The sequence below is a fragment of the Bos javanicus genome, chromosome 16 (assembly GCF_032452875.1).
Source record: "Bos javanicus breed banteng chromosome 16, ARS-OSU_banteng_1.0, whole genome shotgun sequence".
In the NCBI taxonomy this organism is placed as follows: Eukaryota; Metazoa; Chordata; class Mammalia; order Artiodactyla; family Bovidae; genus Bos; species Bos javanicus.
In genome coordinates this window covers 77,120,117-77,139,009 of record NC_083883.1, presented here as the reverse complement: position 1 = coordinate 77,139,009, position 18,893 = coordinate 77,120,117, and the positions used below count along the sequence as shown (strand labels likewise).

The following is an 18,893-nucleotide window of genomic DNA, read 5'->3' as shown; positions in this document are numbered from 1 at the left end:
TTCTGTCATACATCAACATGAATCGATTATAGGTATGTCTCCTCCCTCTTGAACCTCCCTCCTCCCCCCGCAACCCCGTTCCACCCCTCTAGGTTGAGCTCCAGGTTGAGCTCCTTGCATCATACAGGAACTTTCCGCTGGCTGTCTGTTTTGCATATGGTAACATATGTGTTTTAATGCTACTCTCTCAATTTGTCCCACCCTCTCCTTCCCCTGTTGTGTCCGTAAGTCTGTTCTCTATGTCTGAGCCTCTATTCCTGCCCTGTAGATAGGTTCTTCAGTACCATGTTTCTAGATTCCGTGTATGTGCATTAATATATACTTGTCTCTTTCTGACTTACTTCAATCTGTAAGGCTTTAGGTCCATCCACCTCACTAGAACTGACTCAAATTCATTCCTTTTTATGGCTGAGTAATAGTCCACTGTGTATATGTATCACAGCTTCTTTATCCCTTCATCTGTCAGTGGGCATCTAGGTTGCTTCCATGTCCTGGCTATCATAGCTAGTGCTGCAATGAACATTGGGGTACATGTGTCTTTTTCAATTATGGTTTCCTCAGGGTATGTGCCCAGTAGTGGGATTATGGTAGTTTTATTCCTAGTTTTTAAAGAAATCTCCATACTGTTCTCCATAGTGTCTGTATCAATTTACATTTCCACCAACAGGGCAAGAGAGTTCCCTTTTCTCCACATCCTCTCTAGCATATTTACATTTCACAACATGTAAAATTCTAATTAAATCTTCAGAGGAAAAAAATACATAAATATAAGGCTATTTTCTCTCCATACCCCACAGACAGTCTTACACGCATGCTCCTTTTTAAAATGTTCTTAAATTCTTTTATTTCATGTATTTATATACCTTACTTGTGGATTTATATTCCATTTTGTTCCACATAGCCATTTTAAAACTACTTAACCTAATTTCATTCTCACTGACATTTCCCCCATCCATTCTCAAGTTTATTTAAAATGTATCTTTCTATACTATGCACACAAACTTACCACCTACGCTCCTTGAAGTGTGTGTACTGTACTTGAAGGTTCTCACCTTCAGACAAGGTCACATCTGACATTGATTTATCAAAAAGCAGTTGAAAGGAAAGAGCTTGGTCTTTTAGGTCAGAGAATCCCAGTGTTCCTTTTATCTTGCTTTTCTGTCTCAGGAAGTGTTTTGACCTTAAGCAGCACCTTATAAAGAGCAAGGACTTTAAATGTAATGCTAGAGGTAAGTTAGTTCAAAGGTTCTTCAAATGCTCCTGGAGGTTACCTTTGTTACATGTAATGTCACATAAGCAAAAAATACTCAGAAAGAGGAACAGCCACATTTCAATTTTTATTTGTGGACGTTGGGTTGCTTTTTAACCACAGGTTATTCCCATGACTTTCTCAAATCCATTGCTGAAGGACAAACCATGGGCATCTTTGCATTGGTACAAACTAAAACCTTTCACCACCTGATAGGAAGAGGAATGTAACTACTTTTTCTGCAGTTTCTGTGTGAAATGATGCAGTTTCCAGTGAACGGGCAAACTAAAAACACGTCCCCAGGTTGCAAAGAGTAAAGATTGTAGACATCAGGCACTGGAGCTTTTCCCAGAAGACACGTCCTTTGGCAGGCATTTTTGCTAAATTATGAGGCTGAAACTATTGGCACAAGAAACATCATTCTGTGATTGGCTAATATAATACAACAAAACAATGATTTCAACTTGAACCACTATGAACATCCATACAGTGGTCAAGGGAGTTCTTCCTTCAGTTTCAACGTGGTCCTGGTCGTGAACTGATGTTTCCAGGTACGTCAGGGGCACTCAGGGCAAGCATCTCGTTCACAGTGCACGGGTCTCCTCCTCCAGAGGCAGGGTGGTCCTAGATCAGCCTCTCTGCTGCAGGGGCGTCCATCACGCTCCACATCTCCACACGAGAGCCGTCCTTTTCCTGACGGCTCGGGCTGTAGGAGCCCTGGGTTGCCCTTTTGTTGGAGGCGAGAACAGAAGCCACCACTGCCAGAAAGAGGATCAGCAACAAGGCTAATGTCACTGAACCGATGGCGGTGAAGACGTCCGACAGCAAGTCATCTGCCAACTGTGAGGATGGAGATAATTGTGACGTGAGTTACAGAGCAAAGGAGAATGGCCAGGACAAGCAACTATTCTGGAATGAAAGTCAAGCAGAGCACAGGTACCACCTTGTGCCCAAGAAAGACTAGATACGGAGGGACATTCAGGGCTTCTTATTCCCAGAGCATGAGAATGGGACCATGTCTCTAGTGGTTAAGGTCTGGAGTCAGGAAGTGAGGCACAACATCTACTGAGTTTACCGTGTGTCTTAGTCTCAGTGACTGAGATCATTCATCTGACATCAAGGCCAAAGGATGAACCCACACATAGCCATGCACGCATGCTCAGTCACTCAGTCTTGTCTGACTCTTTGCTACGTCATGGACGGTAGCCCTCCAGACTCCTCTGTCCATGGGATTTCCCAGGCAAGGAGACTGGAGTGCGTTGCCATTTCCTCCTCCAGGAGATCTTCCCGACTCAGGGATCAAAGCTGTGTCTGCTGGGTCTCCTGCATTGCAGGCAGATTCTTTACCCCTGCAGCACCTGGGAAGCCCAACCCACAGTGTGATTGTAAAATCGTTTCCAACCATAGGATCCGGCTGCTCACAGTCTTTTGACTCCCGTGCAAGAAGTTCTGATTCTGCACTGAAAGAATGGTTGTTTTACAGCCTTTCTCAGGAAATGAAGCAAATTAAATCAGTTGGGCCTCATGGGAAAGATCCAAGACAAAGGATGGGCTGCAAGGCTCTGGTTTGCACACTCACCACTTTGATTTGGATTTGATGTGACAACTGAACGGTTGTGAACACACTCGTGCTCCGTGTGGAGCCAGACCTCACGAAACAGGAAACTGGAGGAAGAGCCCCTCTTGGAGGAGCTGGGTCCGGGACTCTCGAGGGCGGGCCTTGGACAGAGGGGTGTCTCTGATGCTGACCGCAACGTGTTTGCCAAGCACTTTTTGTCGTTGGGTAAAAGACACTGATCGGGTTGCACAGAAATATTAAAGACAAGACACAGTTGCTATTTGAATTTTTAACGGGCTTGCAAAGAAATATTTCTGTCAGGGTCAACAAAGCAGAAGTAGACCACCTTCTCGTTTAGCTTTCCCTAGGACCCATCCCCTGTTCCCTAACCGAGTTACTATTATAAACGTAATCTCTGTTACTCTAATATCCTAGGGAATCTGCAACACTTTGGCTTCCCTTTGTGCGTGCGTGTGTGCGTGTGTGTGTGTGTTGTTGTTCTTCACTGTGCTTTGGTTTAAATCATTATACGGTCAATATATTCCTATGATACTGTATCTCTTCATAACACTGTCTTGTATTCACTATGTCTTGTATTCACTTGTTCAAATGTGGTTCATTAGTTTCTTCAATCAACAATATTTATTGACTGTCTGCTATAAACATTGAACTGAGCTAGGAAATACAAATCAAAGGTAAGCCAAAATTTGATATCTGGAGCTGAGATTGTGGACATGGGCAAATGGAGGACACACACACGCACACACACACAGATAATCATATCTTAAACACGTGTTACGGTAACGTCATACATGATCTACACGGGGTGTAGGTAGAGTAACAGTGGAGGGATGCCTGTGATGACCTTTTGAAGGATAAATGAGCATTCAAATATTTCCCTGAGGAGGTGCTCAGCACATGAGGACGTGAACCGCAGTGAAGGCGTGGTGTGCCCCCTCCCTGACTTTACTTCACTGTGAAAGATGAAGGGGAACTCCCTCGATGCCTCGGGGTGCGACCCGGGAGCCGACCTACATACCTAAGATTGCAATTCCGAGCTCCAGATAAAGCGGGGGCTGAAACAGCTGGCCTAACCAAATCAGATAAGATTCTCACTAAACTCTGGAGGGGAGCTGAGGGCGTCGGGGTTTGAAACCACCTCTGGGAGGCCCTTTGCTTTTGAATTCCCATGGTGGAAAGGCCTTATTAGCTCTGCTATTCTTCAGCTGGGCTTAAAATACACAGCCCCGGAATGGATCCTTTGATAATGGAAACTGCTGGGATACAGGAACCGACAAGGCCGCCAAGTGCGGACCGTCCTGGAAAGCAGCGGGAGTGCCAGGCCAGGCCTGTTTCGGTGGGTTGTGCTTCTAATGCTGAGCTTTTGAATAACCTTTCTCAGAAAAGACAGATTCCAAGCTAACTAAAACTTTCATGTAAAATTACTTTTTACACGGCTTATGCCGCAACCTGTACTGTTATGCTAACGTCCTGTTTATGAAATGTACACCCTCTTTATGAAATGTATGAAATGTACATCTTTATATGAAATGTACATTTTATATGTGATCAAATTAAACGGTGACGAGCTGAACTTCCTATCTGCAGAATAAAATAAATCAGTGTTTCATTTTTTTCCCCTGTAGAAGATTCGTTCTGAATCCCTGACTGGTTGTGGCTGAATGAGACCCAAGGAAGGGTGCACGCTGGCGTTCTGAGAGAAACGGCCAAAACTTCCTTTGAACCGTCTCGCCTGGGGCTAGGCTGAAACACACTGGAAACATCAGAAGCTTTTTCCCTGCAATTCCCAAAGAGGAATTCTAACTGTGATTCTTCTGAGGGGAGGCTGCAAACAGAATGTGCTCGCTAAACAAGCAGAAGTGGGTTTGAATCCGGTTTTGCCACTGTATCCTCCGCGCGTCTCTGCTGTCTGCCCGCCCCGCCTGTGAAGCAGGGGCGACAGCTGTGTGTCTGAGACTCGCTCCGTGGCATAGAAAACATCCAGGTGTGCAGAGCTTCTCCGAGGGCAGGCCCAGAAGGGAGCTCAGTCCCGTGGTCACCCGTTTCTCACTCCCCAGACTGAACCTTCCCGGCTGATCACCCAGGTCCTGCCTGGGTGCCGGATCACCCATCAGATGCCTCCCACTCTGGTGCCGTGTCAGGATGCAGTGCCCAGCCTAGGAGCCGGGGTGGTGGGGGGCGGGCACTGCCCTGGAGCTGGCCAGGGCCCGAGCCGTCTGGCCAGTGGGGCCCACCGCCCCCTGGCTAGCTGAGTGCTGGACAGTTCATCTGACTCTGGAAACACAGGATGAACTGGCTTGTCTGGAAAGGAAGAGCAACAAGACCCCTTGTGTCCTCAGCCCCAGAATCCGCCTGGCACAGTATTTAGGGCCAACACAGAAAACTGTGAAAACTACAAACACAGCGGGCGGAGCTGGAAAAACGGGACATTTTTAGAGACTTGACCTCCTATTTCCAGGAAAGGTGGTGAGGATGTAGAGCTCTGACCTGAAGCGAGGAAATTCTAGGACCAAGGTTGGGGTTACCCACCTAGGTGCAAGTTCTTCTCAAGTACGTCTGTGGTTGAAAAAAGTAGAAATGATGGGACTTAGAAATTGGCTCCTGAGAAACACTAGGGGAGAGTGAACTCCCCAAATCCTTCTTAGAATTCAGTCTATATGTCAGTTGTGTGGAAATATGTGGAAACAGTTGAAAATGAAGAGTAAAAATATTCAGATGTGCAGTTGCTTATGGGTCATATTCCAGCTTCCTTGTCTGAGTTTCTGAAATGTGTGTGTGTGTGTGTGTGTAGTGTTACACAAGTATATAATGATACATCAGGTGCTATTATGACTGTTATTAATTAATGGGAAAAACACTTTAAGGATGTTATGTTTTTTACAAAGCCAGTTATAATATTTACCTTCCATCTATGTATCTAAAGTGAAACAACGAAATCTAATTCTCACAGTTCAAATTTTTTTAAAAAATGAAGAGAGAGTGCAGTCCTTGTAAATTACTGTTGTAACAAGTAGGTCTTCTATTTGGTGGATTGTAAAACCCTCCCACACAGACCTGGGTCCTTGAACTATCTCTTATCAGTGAATTGCTAGAAACAGCCGTTTCCATAGTAATATTGAATATGTGCCAGAACTCTGTTTTTAAAATGAATATTGCTGCAGTGGCCAATTTTCAACCACAAATACACTGTCCACTTTACAGTTATAAGGGCAGGGGGAACAGGGGACCAAGGGGCCGAAAGAGGGGCCTGGGCAGTGTCCAGCCCCAGGGAGTGGACCACCCAGCAGGGCTCCAGTCACCTCGTAGAAGGCTCAGGACTGGGGAGGGTGGCGGCCACGCGGTGGGGGGACCCCCTCCAGGCAGCCCCCGGCCACTGGCTCCAGGGGACTCTCGGAGGCACCTGAGCTGAAGCCCAAGGGCATCTTCTCCTTGGCACCCCCATCTTCATCCACTGCTTCTCCCAGAAAACACACAGGCTGTCTGAGGAATCAATAGTCTTTCAAACCAATTCTCACCAAGTAATTACAGTCCCTCACACCTCCATGGGGTGGGGTGGGGCGGCCTCTTGACAGCCTGGGACAGACACACAGAGCTACATGAGGAGGTTCAGGGCACCACTGCCCTGGGGGAGCTGCCCTGGGGAACTTCAGACGTGACTTCCACATCAGGCCCTGTTGAAGATGCTGGGATAGCTCCTGTGGAAGTTTGGTGTGGGTTCACGGCTGACAGGGGGCTTCCCAGATGGCGTTGGTGGTAAAGAACATGCCTGCCGAGGCAGGAGACAGAAGAGATGCAAGTTCAGTCCCTGGGTGGAGAAGATCCCCTTGGAGGAGGGCACGGCAACCCACTCCAGTATCCTTGTCTGGAGAATCCCAGGGACAGAGAAGCCTGGCTGGCTACAGTCCACAGGGTCACAAAGAGTCGGACACGACTGAGCGTCTAAGCACAGCACAGCACAGCACATCCTTATGCTGAGCTGAGGGGTGCTACAGTCGTCCTAAAGGGACACAGTAATTCCTGCCTTCAGCAAACGGTCCTTGAACACAACCTCTGAGTGAGCCCAGCGGCACCTAGAGTTTGGTGGGGAGCCGGCAGGCCCCGCCCCGTCCATCCAGGACTGGGTCTGGAATCCTCCTGATGTCCCACAGGCTCATTCCGGTGAGGACGCCAGGTTTTCTGCAGAAGGACTGATGCAGCTAGGAGTCTGGAGACCTTTGCTTTCACATTTCTCTCTCCTTGAGCAGGTGGTCTCAGTGATATAATTGTTTTCCTTGGAACGCAAGGCCTAGTGAATAAAACTTCTCTCTCTCTTCGCCTCATACAAGAACCAAATCCCAGTGGCCCCAACTCGGGTTTCATGATGTTGCTGCAAACTTGCTGTGTGCAGATAATCGCAGCCCTTTCTTGGGTCGGGGAAAGGGGTCACCAGATGCTGTAGGCAAGGAAACGTCTAGCTGGTAGGTGGGGATCGTCGCTTCCTGTCGCCTGCGCTGGTCACCCTCGTTGACTGCTGCCAGCCTCATCTCTCCCTGGCACGTCGTGCCCCGTGACACCTACACAGGTCAGGAGTGTCTGTCCTCCAAGTGTGGAAGCTCCATCAAGGGGCAGCCCCACCCTTCTGCCTCCCAGCACCTGGACTGGCCTGGGTACCCCCAGGGACCCCATGGCGAGTACCACTGGGCATAAGGGTTTGCCCAGCACACAGAGCTCCCCTCCCAGGATTCCTGCAGGGGGACACCCTCAGCCTGCGTCCAGCGGAGGATGAGGCGGCTGCTCTCTGACTCTGCTGAAGGGCAGGCGCACCTCGGAGGGGCTGCGGGCAGACCCGAGGGGGCAGATGGGGAACCACGTGGTCAAGGGGTGAAGGGGCCATGAAGACACTTGCTGACTCTTCCTTTTTGCAGAATCAACCACAAACAACTCGTCTGCTTCCAGCTTCTCCTGTCCCTGGAGCCCATCAGGCGGAGCTACTAAGCCCAGCCACCACAACTACTGAGCTGTGCTCTGGAGTCTGTGTTCCATGATGAGAGCAGCCACCGCAATGAGACACCCTCACACCGCGAGGAAGAGGAGCCTCCGCTCCTTGCAACTGGAGGAAGCCCACGTGCAACAGCGAAGACCCAGCCCAGCCAAAAATAAATAAATAAATGTTTTTTATAAACCTCTTATTTTTTTTTTTATTTGCTTCCATTTCCTGGTCAAGGTCATCATCAGCTGCGGCCTCACTAGCACCTTGCTCTCCAGCAAAGTGACCTTCTTGACCAGCCCTTTTGTGAATAGGAACCTCCTCCCCGACCCCTTCTGCAGACCCCTCCTCTATTCAGAGCACGCTTGGGCTTGGCTGCCCTCTGCATTGCCCCTGAGGACCCTTCGTGATCCCCCTCCTGGGGTCTGTGTCTCTGTCAGCAGAGCCCGGGGCTTCAGCAGCGATGAGACGACCTGTGACCCCACCTGCCCGGCATGACCTGCCCCAGGCACTTGAACGTGCTGCCCTGATCATGAAGGGTTAGGCCCCTTCCACCCCCCCACCCCCGCCCCCCGCCCCTCAGAACTGCAAGGATAGGAATCCGTTTCCTCTGGAACTTTCCAACAGGCAAAGTGCAGGCTTTGCACAGACTGGCCGATCAATTGTTCCCGACTCACCCACTTGAAGTGTTCATGGCTCTATTTCACGCGTCGATTCCATCCTTTCCAGTGGTGGGAAGACTTCTTTACAGCCAGGAGCTCGGCTGGTGGGGACCTGCGTGCACGCAGCTGTTCCTGCGCTCATTCACGCACTCCTGTGTGGTAACTGAACGCTTTCCCCGTCTCCGGCAGTTCACTGGGTCCTGGATCCTGTGTGGTTACTGAACGCTTTCCCCGTCTCCGGCAGTTCACTGGGTCCTGGATCCTGTGTGGTTACTGAACGCTTTCCCCGTCTCCGGCAGTTCACTGGGTCCTGGATCCTGTGTGGTTACTGAACGCTTTCCCCGTCTCAGGCAGTTCACTGGGTCCTGGATCCTGTGTGGTTACTGAACGCTTTCCCCGTCTCAGGCAGTTCACTGGGTCCTGGACACACAGAACCCAAAGGTGCGGGTGCTGTCTTGCTAGAGCTGACCGTGGAGTGATGGTCCTGGGCGGGGGCGGCTACACAGATCACCGCAGTTCACGTGAGGGGGGCTCTGGTGGAGGCCAGCACCAAGGAAAGGGAAAAGGGGGACAAAGTGGACTTCCTGACATCTCCCAGTTTTCTTAAGGGGGGCTGCGAGGAGAGCAAGGTAAGGAAAGGCGCTGAAAGCAGAAGGAAAGAGAGATCCTTCGAGAGAGGGGGAGCAGGTGGCAGCCTCTCCAGCTTGCCTGGGAGGCTGGTGGGGAGCGTGCTTCTTGCTTCTGTAGAGCCCCGCGTGAGAGAAGCAGCAGTCACGTGGCAGGAAGATGTCACCCAGCCTGGGTGTGGAACCCAACCCGAGTCTGCTCCAGGAAGCTTCTCTCCCCTCCCTCAGCGAAGCGGAAGCCAGAATCTCAAGAGCAATTTCTATATATTCTCTGTGGGTTTTTTCCCAGCACGCCTGACCTACACCTCTTATCAGAATGGCATCAGACTCGCATGCCAGGAGTCCTCTACTGACCAGGGTTTTGTAGGACCCAGAAGGACTTAAATTTCTTTCTACCCTTTCTTTTTTGCTATGGTGTATAGATTTTTAGAAGGTGACTGATAAGTATGCCAGTTGATTTTACACAGCATTTCAAAAGCAAGAGAATATCCAGCAAACAAGTTAAAAGGGCCTGGGGACTTTTGAGATTAATTGATACTAAAATGACAACTAACATCTAAATGCAATGGACTGTATCCTGAATCAAAGTAAATAAATAAATCTAAAGGACAACTGGGGCCAATTAGAGAAATCTGAACATGGGTAGTATATGAGATGGTCAATTTCATGAACACTTACTAGTATATGGGCTTCTCAGATGGCGCAGTGGTAAAGAATCCACCTGCCAATGCAGGAGACTCAAGAGATTCGGGTTCAACCCCTGTGTCAGGAAGATACGCTGGAGGAAGAAATGGCAACCCACTCCAGTGTTTTTGCCTAAAAAGTTCCATGGACTGAGGAGCCTGGCGGGCTACATCCCATGGGGTCGCAAAGAGTCAGACACGACTGAGCGACAGAGCACTCACATTAGCATGCAGTTCCAGCTGTTGCTGCTGCTGCTAAGTCGCTTCCGTCGTGTCCGACTCTGTGCGACCTCATAGACGGCAGCCCACCAGGCTCCCCTGTCCCTGGGATTCTCCAGGCAAGAACACTGGAGTGGGTTGTCATTTCCTTCTCCAATGCAGTAAAGTGAAAAGTGAAAAGTGAAAGTGAAGTCGCTCAGTCGTGTCGGACTCTTAGAGACCCTGTGGATTGCAGCAGAAGGAAGTCCTATTTCTTTGGAGACATTTGCTGAAATATTTAGTGGCAAACATAGGGTCACAAAGAGTTGGACATGACTGAAATGACTTAGCATGCAAGCAAAATGTTATAACTTCTGCACCCTACATTCTAAAGAAGGGGCAAAAACATACGTATCCAGAGGTAAGAAAGGGAACAAAATACTAAAAAAGTTGCTGTAACTGGGTGAAGGGCATGCATGTGTTCACTGCATTATTATTTTTTTTTCTGATTTTCTTTAACTTTCATTTCCCACCCCCCCAAATCATGGAAAAGTAATGTTTTAAAAAATGATGGTTCAGATCAGATCAGATAAGTCGCTCAGTTGTGTCTGACTCTTTGTGACCCCATGAATCGCAGCACGCCAGGCCTCCCTGTCCATTACCAACTCCCAGAGTTCACTCAAACTCACATCCATCGAGTCAGTGATGCCATCCAGCCTTCTCATCCTCTGTCGTCCCCTTCTCCTCCTGCCCCCAATCCCTCCCAGCATCAGAGTCTTTGCCAATGAGTCAACTCTTCGCATGAGGTGGCCAAAGTTTCAGCTTTAGCATCATTCCTTCCAAAGAAATCCCAGGGCTGATCTCCTTCAGAATGGACTGGTTGGATCTCCTTGCAGTCCAAGGGACTCTCAAGAGTCTTCTCCAGCACCACACTTCAAAAGCATCAATTCTTTGGTGCTCAGCCTTCTTCACAGTCCAACTCTCACATCCACACATAACCACAGGAAAAACCATAGCCTTGACTAGACGAACCTTTGTTGGCAAAGTAATGTCTCTGCTTTTGAATATGCTATCTAGGTTGGTCATAACTTTCCTTCCAAGGAATAAGCGTCTTTTAATTTCATGGCTGCAGTCACCATCTGTAGTTATTTTGGAGCCCAGAAAAATAAAGTCTGACACTGTTTCCACTGTTTCCCCATCTATTTCCCATGAAGTGATGGGACCGGATGCCATGATCTTTGTTTTCTGAATGTTGAGCTTTAAGCCAACTTATTCACTCTCCACTTTTGCCTTCGTCAAGAGGCTTTTTAGTTCCTCTTCACTTTCTGCCATAAGGGTGGTGTCATCTGCATATCTGAGGTTATTGATATTTCTCCCAGCAATCTTGATTCCAGCTTGTATTTCTTCCAGTCCAGCATTTCTCATAATGTACTCTGCATATAAGTTAAATAAACAGGGTGACAATATACAGCCTTGACATACTCCTTTTCCTATTTGGAACCAGTCTGTTGTTCCATGTCCAGTTCTAACTGTTGCTTCCTGACCTGCATACAAATTTCTCAAGAGGCAGATCAGGTGGTCTGGTATTCCCATCTCTTTCAGAATTTTCCACAGTTTATTGTGATCCACACAAAGGCTTTGGCATAGTCAATAAAGCAGAAATAGATGTTTTTCTGGAATTCTCTTGCTTTTTCCATGATCCAGCGGATGTTGGCAATTTGATCTCTGGTTCCTCTGCCTTTTCTAAAACCAGTTTGAACATCAGGAAGTTCACGGTTCACATATTGCTGAAGCCTGGCTTGGAGAATTTTGAGCATTACTTTACTAGCGTGTGAGATGAGTGCAATTGTGCGGTAGTTTGAGCAGTCCTTGGCATTGCCTTTCTTTGGGATTGGAATGAAAACTGACCTTTTCCAGTCCTGTGGCCACTGCTGAGTTTTCCAAACTTGCTGGCACATTGAGGGCAGCACTTTCACAGCATCATCTTTCAGGATTTGGAATAGCTCAACTGGAATTCCATCACCTCTACTAGCTTTGTTCATAGTGATGCTTTCTAAGGCCCACTTGACTTCACATTCCAGGATGTCTGGCTCTAGGTCAGTGATCACACCAGCGTGATTATCTGGGTTGTGAAGATCTTTTTTGTACAGTTCTTCTGTGTATTCTTGCCATCTCTTCTTAATATCTTCTGCTTCTGTTAGGTCCATACCATTTCTGTCCTTTATCGAGCCCATCTTTGCATGAAATGTTCCTTTGGTATCTCTGATTTTCTTAAAGAGATCTCTAGTTCTTCCCATTCTGTTGTTTTCCTCTATTTCTTTGCATTGATCGCTGAAGAAGGCTTTCTTATCTCTTCTTGCTATTCTTTGGAACTCTGCATTCAGATGTTTATATCGTTCCTTTTCTCCTTTGCTTTTTGCTTCTCTTCTTTTCACAGCTATTTGTAAGGCCTCCCCAGACAGCCATTTTGCTTTTTTGCATTTCTTTTCCATGGGGATGGTCTTGATCCCTGTCTCCTGTACAATGTCACAAACCTCATTCCATAGTTCATCAGGCACTCTATCTATCTGATCTAGGCCCTTAAATCTATTTCTCACTTCCACTGTATAATCATAAGGGATTTGATTTAGGTCATACCTGAATGGTCTATTGGTTTTGCCTACTTTCTTCAATTTAAGTCTGAATTTGGCAATAAGGAGTTCATGGTCTGAGCCACAGTCAGCTCCTGGTTATGGTGAAAGTAATTCCCCTAAACCCCCAGTTTCCAGATCTTGCTTCTTTCACTGTTTGTTCCTCTGCTACTTCAGGTCTTGTGATTTCTCTCTCTGCTATAATTTTACTGCCCAGTAAATCTTGTTCCCGTCAATGGTTTTATCTCCCCTGCCAGACACTGAGACATTAATGGATCACATCACACACCCAGTTTCATCACGGAATTGGCCTTAACCACCCCCTGCCGGAACCTAACACGGTGCCAGGCACATGGTAGGCGTTCATGGTCTTTCTCACCATCTCCTGGCACCATCCTTCTTGACCTGAAAGCTGTTGTTGTTGTTCTAAGTCATGTTTGACTCTTTACGACCCCATGGACCGCAGCATACCAGGCTTCCCTGTCCTCCACTATCTCGCAGAGTTTGCTCAGGTACATGTCCATGGAGTCGGTGATGCTATCTAAAAGCTATACCTTGGCCCTTTCCTCACTCAGATTATGTCCTTCTTACCAACTTTCCTCAGTTGGTGAAAAGCTGCTATTGATTCATTCTCACATTAGGCAGGAAAAGAGAGTGCTGAATCCCCTACATGCTTATGGCTTATCACATGTCCTTTCTTTTTCGCCAGAGGTAATCTAGTCTATGTCACCATATTTATTGCCCGAAAATCAAAACCAGTTGCTAGAGTAATGAAGGTCTATTGGTTTGTGTCGGCTTAATCCATGTCAGGGGGGCTTTAGGGGCGTATAAGGATAATTTGACCAGCAAAAGGAAAGCCATAAAAATGATCAAAAAGCTAACAGATATGCTGAGAACACCAAGCTTATTTTGCTGAGGATTTATGGCCAACTTATCAGAAAACTATTTGGTCCAAGTCGACATTCAAATCGCTCCCTCTGTAATTCAGCAAAGATTCCAGCCTCCGGAAAAAAAAAAAAAAAAAAAAAGCAGCCTCTATAATGAGATACCCTGGAAACCCCTAACTTGCAGCACATGGAGTTTAATTTTCAACAGTTGTGAGATGGCAGTAAACCCAGCTTTGGAATAACCGGCTCCACTGATGCCTCAGACCTGCAATAAATTAATGGAGTGCGGAGACGGACTGCCACGCCTCCTCTGACATACCCACATCCGCATTTATTCATCAAATGGAGCTTAAATGTCCGACCTCCCTCAGATGGCACTGGAGCCAGGGCCTGCGGGGTCCCGGCAGAAGTGGGTGCCAAGTCACTGGGCTCTGCCACACGAGGTCAGCTGTGCCCCGGGCCCAGCCCTGGAGGCTGTATTTTATTGACCAGACTCTAGTTGGCTTCCCCTTGTGTAGGTGATAAAGAGTGGCATCAAGTCACCCGTGTGAAACACATCACTTTAACTCTGACAGCTTGTCATTGAAGGCCTTGTTTATATAATCTATTGTGCCATTTACTCTATTCTTATTTTAAAAAACAAACATAGAAATAAAAACCCTGCCTTCCAGTGTTTCGTGGATGGATGTCCTGTACCTTCTCTTAAATAATCTCAGAAGTAGCTATTTCTATTGTCACTGTCAGTTTACATCAACTGATCAGACTTTCAGTTTCAGAGTTGGCCTCGCAGAAGATGAAAGCTGGATTGTGTGCTTTAATGAGAAGTCTTTCAGGGCATAGCTTCTCCCTTCGAAATTGTTTGAGAATTGCTATGTCTAAACAGGTAAGAAGCCTGCCATGCTGAGGTTGGCCAGATCTGAAGCAAGCATTCTTAAATCTGTGAGCTTGTTGCCACTTAAAACACCAGGGTGTCTTACCACTAACCTCAAGAAACAAGAAAAAAGTCAAATAAATAACCTAACTCTACACCTAAAGCAACTAGAAAAGGAAGAAATGAAGAACCCCAGGGTTAGTAGAAGGAAGGAAATCTTAAAAATTAGAGCAGAAATAAATGTAAAAGAAACAAAGGAGACCATAGCAAAAATCAACAAAACCAAAAGCTGGTCCTTTGAAAGGATAAATAAAATTGACAAACCATTAGCCAGACTCATCAAGAAACAAAGGGAGAAAAATCAAATCAATAAAATTAGAAATGAAAATGGAGAGATCACAACAGACAACACAGAAATACAAAGGATCATAAGAGACTACTATCAACAATTATATGCCAATAAAATGGACAACATGGAAGAAATGGACAAATTCTTAGAAAAGTACAACTTTCCAAAACTGAACCAGGAAGAAATAGAAAATCTTAACAGACCCATCACAAGCACGGAAATTGAAACTGTAATCAAAAATATTCCAGCAAACAAAAGCCCAGGTCCAGATGGCTTCACAGCTGAATTCTACCAAAAATTTAGAGAAGAGCTAACACCTATCCTGCTCAAACTCTTCTGGAAAGTTGCAGAGGAAGGTAAACTTCCAAACTCATTCTATGAGGCCACCATCACCCTAATACCAAAACCTGACAAAGATCCCACAAAAAAAGAAAACTACAGGCCAATATCACTGATGAACATAGATGCAAAAATCCTTAACAAAATTCTAGCAACCAGAATCCAGCAACACATTAAAAAGATCATACACCATGACCAAGTGGGCTTTATCCCAGGGATGCAAGGATTCTTCAATATCCGCAAATCAATCAATGTAATACACCACATTAACAAATTGAAAAATAAAAACCATATGATTATCTCAATAGATGCAGAGAAAGCCTTTGACAAAATTCAACACCCATTTATGATAAAAACTCTCCAGAAAGCAGGAATAGAAGGAACATACCTCAACATAATAAAAGCTATATATGACAAACCCACAGCAAACATTATCCTCAATGGTGAAAAATTGAAAGCATTTCCTCTAAAGTCAGGAACAAGACAAGGGTGCCCACTTTCACCATTACTATTCAACATAGTTTTGGAAGTTTTGGCCACAGCAATCAGAGCAGAAAAAGAAATAAAAGGAATCCAAATTGGAAAAGAAGAAGTAAAACTCTCACTATTTGCAGATGACATGATCCTCTACATAGAAAACCCTAAAGACTCCACCAGAAAATTACTAGAACTAATCAATGACTATAGTAAAGTTGCAGGATATAAAATCAACACACAGAAATCCCTTGCATTCCTATACATTAATAATGAGAAAACAGAAAGAGAAATTAAGGAAACAATTCCATTCACCATTGTAATGGAAAGAATAAAATACTTAGGAATATATCTACCTAAAGAAACTAAAGACCTATATATAGAAAACTATAAAACACTGGTGAAAGAAATCAAAGAGGACACTAATAGATGGAGAAATATACCATGTTCATGGATTGGAAGAATCAATATAGTGAAAATGAGTATACTACCCAAAGCAATCTATAGATTCAATGCAATCCCTATCAAGCTACCAACAGTATTCTTCACAGAGCTAGAACAAATAATTTCACAATTTGTATGGAAATACAAAAAACCTCGAATAGCCAAAGCGATCTTGAGAAAGAAGAATGGAACTGGAGGAATCAACCTACCTGACTTCAGGCTCTACTACAAAGCCACAGTTATCAAGACAGTATGGTACTGGCACAAAGACAGAAATATAGATCAATGGAACAAAATAGAAAGCCCAGAGATAAATCCACGCACATATGGACACCTTATCTTTGACAAAGGAGGCAAGAATATACAATGGATTAAAGACAATCTCTTTAACAAGTGGTGCTGGGAAAACTGGTCAACCACTTGTAAAAGAATGAAACTAGAACACTTTCTAACACTATACACAAAAATAAACTCAAAATGGATTAAAGATCTAAACATAAGACCAGAAACTATAAAACTCCTAGAGGAGAACATAGGCAAAACACTCTCTGACATACATCACAGCAGGATCCTCTATGACCCACCTCCCAGAATATCAGAAATAAAAGCAAAAATAAACAAATGGGACCTAATTAACCTTAAAAGCTTCTGCACATTAAAGGAAACTATCAGCAAGGTGAAAAGACAGCCTTCAGAATGGGAGAAAATAATAGCAAATGAAGCAACTGACAAACAACTAATCTCAAAAATATACAAGCAACTCCTCCAGCTCAACTCCAGAAAAATAAATGACCCAATCAAAAAATGGGCCAAAGAACTAAATAGACATTTCTCCAAAGAAGACATACAGATGGCTAACAAACACATGAAAAGATGCTCGACATCACTCATTATCAGAGAAATGCAAATCAAGACCACTATGAGGTACCATTTCACACCAGTCAGAATGGCTGTGATCCAAAAGTCTACAAATAATAAATGTTGGAGAGGGTGTGGAGGAAAGGGAACCCTCTTACACTGTTGGTGGGAATGCAAACTAGTACAGCCACTATGGAGAACAGTGTGGAGATTCCTTAAAAAACTGGAAATAGAACTGCCTTATGATCCAGCAATCCCACTGCTGGGCATACACACCGAGGAAACCAGAAGGGAAAGAGACACGTGTACCCCAATGTTCATCGCAGCACTGTTTATAATAGCCAGGACATGGAAACAACCTAGATGTCCATCAGCAGACGAATGGATAAGAAAGCTGTGGTACATATACACAATGGAGTATTACTCAGCCATTAAAAAGAATACATTTGAATCAGTTCTAATGAGGTGGATGAAACTGGAGCCTATTATACAGAGTGAAGTAAGCCAGAAGGAAAAACACCAATACAGTATACTAATGCATATATATGGATTTAGAAAGATGATAACAATAACCCTGTGTACGAGACAGCAAAAGTGACGCTGATGTATGGAACAGTCTTATGGACTCTGTGGGAGAGGGAGAGGGTGGGAAGATTTGGGAGAATGGCATTGAAACATGTAAAATACCATGTATGAAACGAGATGCCAGTCCAGGTTCAATGCATGATACTGGATGCTTGGGGCTAGTGCACTGGGACGACCCAGAGGGAGGGTATGGGGAGGGAGGAGGGAGGAGGGTTCAGGATGGGGAGCACATGTATACCTGTGATGGATTCATTTTGATATTTGGCAAAACTAATACAATTATGTAAAGTTTAAAAATAAAATAAAATAAAAAAAAAAACAACAACAAAAAATAAAATAAATTCGATTATATTTAAAAAAAAAAAAACAAAACACCAGGGTGTCTTACCACCAGCAAAGATAGAAATCTTCATATTGGGAAGGCTGGTTCAAGTAGTATTTAGTTTCAGAACACAGAGTTCTTTCAGAAGTCAAGCATTCAGATTCCAAATAAGCCTTTTGGTAAAGTTCTATAGGTTTTACTGTTGGCACAATTAAAACACAAACATGAACACAAGAATCTTATGTCTGATGTTGCTAATAGTCTACCTGCTGCTGCTGCTAAGTTGCTTCAGTCGTGTCCAACTCTGTGCGACCCCATAGACGGCAGCCCATCAGGCTCCCCCGTCCCTGGGATTCTCCAGGCAAGAACACTGGAGTGGGTTGCCATTTCCTTCTCCAATGCATGAAAGTGAAAAGTGAAAGTGAAGTTGCTCAGTCATGTCTGACTCTTAGCAACCCCATGGACTGTAGCCCACCAGGCTCCTCAGTCCATCAGATTCTCCTATCTGGGGATAATGATCTGTTTACATTAGTATTGAGGCATGGACAGTTTTCCTTCTTGGAGAGACAAAAATAAAGTCTAATAGCATTTAACTCTTAGTCTAAAAACCCTGGCTTCCTCGGTGGCTCAGTGGTAAAGAATCGACCTGTCAATGCAAGAGACCCAAGTTTGATCCCTGAGTTGGGAAGATCCCCTGGAGTAGGGCATGGCAACCCACTCTAGTATCATTGCCTGGGGAATACCATGGACAGAGGAATCTGGCGGACTATAGTCCATGAGGTCACAGTCAGACATGAGTGAGCAACTAAACAATAACTAAAACCGTGCTGAACTACAGCACCCTATCTCTACGTACTAATATAGTATAGAATTTAAGAGCCCAGTATAAAATGAGATCAGACTCTAGCTGTGATGGTTACTTTACATTTTTGAAGCTCTAAGTGTCTGGACACCTGATGCAAAGAGCCAACTCATTGGAAAAGACCCTGATGCTGGGCAAGATTGAAAGCAGGAGGAAAAGGGGGTGGCAGAGGACAAGGTGGTTAGATAGCATCACCGACTCAATGGACATGAGTTTGAGCAAACTTCAGGAGATGGTGAAGGACAGGGAAGCCTGGCGTGCTGCAGTCCATGGGGTCACAAAGGGGTGGACACGACTGAGCAACTGAAC

The 18,893-nt window shown here is 45.4% G+C and overlaps 1 protein-coding gene across 1 annotated transcript in view; it reads right to left on the bottom strand.

Moving 5' to 3' along the window:
- Window positions 1-1,324: 1,324 nt before the first annotated feature.
- Window positions 1,325-18,893, bottom strand: part of CRB1 (crumbs cell polarity complex component 1) — a 214,023-nt gene continuing 196,454 nt past the window's right edge. Inside the window, exon 12 of the mRNA XM_061383685.1 lies at window positions 1,325-2,089. Coding sequence (XP_061239669.1) covers window positions 1,874-2,089 — 216 coding nt within the window. The 3' untranslated portion in view covers window positions 1,325-1,873. The remainder of the gene's footprint in view (window positions 2,090-18,893) is intronic.